Source organism: Buceros rhinoceros, unplaced genomic scaffold, assembly GCF_000710305.1.
Source record: "Buceros rhinoceros silvestris isolate BGI_N320 unplaced genomic scaffold, ASM71030v1 scaffold17920, whole genome shotgun sequence".
NCBI lineage: Eukaryota > Metazoa > Chordata > Aves > Bucerotiformes > Bucerotidae > Buceros > Buceros rhinoceros.
In genome coordinates this window covers 16411-18739 of record NW_010388072.1, presented here as the reverse complement: position 1 = coordinate 18739, position 2329 = coordinate 16411, and the positions used below count along the sequence as shown (strand labels likewise).

At 60.7% G+C, this 2329-nt stretch overlaps 1 protein-coding gene across 1 annotated transcript in view; it reads right to left on the bottom strand.

Annotated features, from left to right (window-relative positions):
• Positions 1-2329, bottom strand: part of LOC104500977 (protein Wnt-11b-like) — a 2982-nt gene that overhangs the window by 488 nt on the left and 165 nt on the right. Inside the window, exons 2-4 of the mRNA XM_010144715.1 lie at positions 1984-2219; positions 1248-1525; positions 388-680 (exon numbers count right to left, since the gene is read on the bottom strand). Coding sequence (XP_010143017.1) covers positions 388-680; positions 1248-1525; positions 1984-2219 — 807 coding nt within the window. The remainder of the gene's footprint in view (positions 1-387; positions 681-1247; positions 1526-1983; positions 2220-2329) is intronic.

The following is a 2329-nucleotide window of genomic DNA, read 5'->3' as shown; positions in this document are numbered from 1 at the left end:
TGATTCGTGTGCAGCGGAGACCATGCTCCCCTCGCTCCAGCCTCCTGTCAGGAAGTTGTCAGAGCCAGAAGGTCTCCGCGGAGCCTCCTTTGCTCCAGGCTGAACCCCCCCATGTCCCTCAGCCGCTCCTCAGCGCATTGTGGTCCAGACCCTGCCCCAGCTCTGTTGCCCTTCTCTGGACACGCTCCATCACTCCCTGGTGGTGCTGCTGACCACAGCCATCTGCCCTGGCCTCTGCCCAGAGCTTCCACGCCCATAGCAGGAGAGCAGGATCACCCATCCACCCACCCACCCCACCAGCTTGCCAGAGCATGCTCTCAAAACCGCTGGTATGAACACTGATGAAAGGGGAGGCTGAGTTAGAGCCTATTTGCAGCAGTTTCTTACCTATCCTGCGTCCCCAGAGACCCCAGGTGGAGGTTTGGTGTGCAGTAGTCGGGAGAGTTCATGAGATAAACCAGATCTGTCTCTTTGACTGGCCTGATGTCCATTTCTTTGGGTACCAGCTGCCTCCTGGGTCCTACGAGCCGGTGGGTCACCTTGATGGCTGCCAGGTACTTGGACTTGAGGTCAGAGGCGATTTCCTCCAGATTTTGCAGTCCTTTCCAACAGGTCTTCACCGAGCAGGAGCCTGACACCCCGTGGCATTTACACTTGGTGTCCAGGGAGTCGCTCAGCACCTGCAGAGGACAGGGAAACATGAAGGTGCTCCTGCATTCTCTTGCTCTCCACCCCACCGAATGGTTCGCAAGAGCATCCAGGGGGAGCTTGACAAGATGAAAGAGCTCGGCTCTCGCTGCCACCCTCAGAGGAATATAATGGGGCCATCAAGGGCTCAGCTGGCTGCATCCCCCTCCTGATAAGAGCCTCACCCTTGGGGAACTGCTCCCTGCAGTGGGGCTGGCGCTCCCTCGCCATGCAGGTGTGGGATGATGGCATGAGAGCACAAAGCCCCGCAGGGCAGGGCAGGGCAGAGCCCCTGCTTCTCATCCCAGGGGCTGAAAGAAGTACTGGAAGCACTGGTGCGAGGTGGCAAATACCTTGTGCTGGTTGAGGAAAGGATGCAGGGATGCTTGGGGGGGTGGGTAGCAGCAGGGATGTCTCTGCACACACCGGTAACACCTTTTTAACCATTTAGCTGCCTCCTGACCTTAAAGGCAGCATCCCAACAGCCTGGCCAGAGTCCAGACCCCCGTTAGGCACCTCTGTCCCCCCAGATGCTGGAGGAGCGGTGGCACCAAACCCACCTGCCTGCCCGCTGCGTTGTTGTGCAGGTTCATGGCCCTGAGGGCGGGTGTCCCCATCTTGCTGGACTTCAGGGGGCTGTCAGCAAAGGCGGCGCCCAGCTGGAGGCCATAGCCCAGGTTGTCCCCACAGCCCCCCCACCTGAAGTCTGGGCCGGGGACCTCGGCGGGGACAGAGCCGCAGGAGCAGAGCGGGAGCTCGCCCGAGGTGCAGGCACGGGCGATGGTGTGGGCGACAGCGGCGGCTGCCAGCGCATAGACAAAGGCAGATTCCCGGGTTCCTGGGGAGAAGAGGGTGAGATGTCCTTCCTCCCTGCCCAGCCAGACACTCCTTGCACAGATCTCACAGCACAGACGAGGCGGGGCAGGGGTTTTCTTCTAACAGGATAAACCCAAGGGCCAGTTTTTCTTGTGCTGCATTTTTAACCCGTGCCACCCGTTCTGTGTATTTCATGCCAGGATACAGCCTGCGTCCCCACCTCCCCCCTCCTTCCTTGGAGCCTGGAGCAGCTGGTTCTGTGCGAAATGGAAGTGATGCCTGTCGTCTCCTGCAGGTCTGAGTGACACAGTATTAACACCAGTGTCACAGCAGCAGCAAGTTTCCGCCAAAACACATACCTAAGGCAGAACTGACCCCTGTGAGCCGAGCAGTCACGCTGCAAGCTACCGTGCTGCCTGCCTGGAAAGGTCCTTGGGGCAGCAAGAGGAGCCCGAGCGCAGCGGCTGAAGCATCCCTTACCTTTCAGCAGGTCAGGGCCGAAGCTGGGAGCACGGTGGATGGAGGAGCAGTTCCACCTCATGTCTGCGAAGCTCTTCTGGCAGATGCTCTTGGTGTGGTGGGCAGCCTGGACGATGCTGGGCATGACCTCCAGGTTCCGCTGGCACATCTGGAACTGGTCTGGCACCAGTCCGGCGAGTAGCCGGCAGTGGTGGCTTTCGTCCCAGGCCACCCCGCTGCCGCTCTCCATCAGCCCGCTGTGGGGAGAGGATAGGTGTCAGCGAGGTGGGAGGACCACCGGCAGAGAAGGGCAGCCCCAAAGGGGGGCACCGGGAGGGGTTGCCCACCCCCGGGGGCCGCACCAACA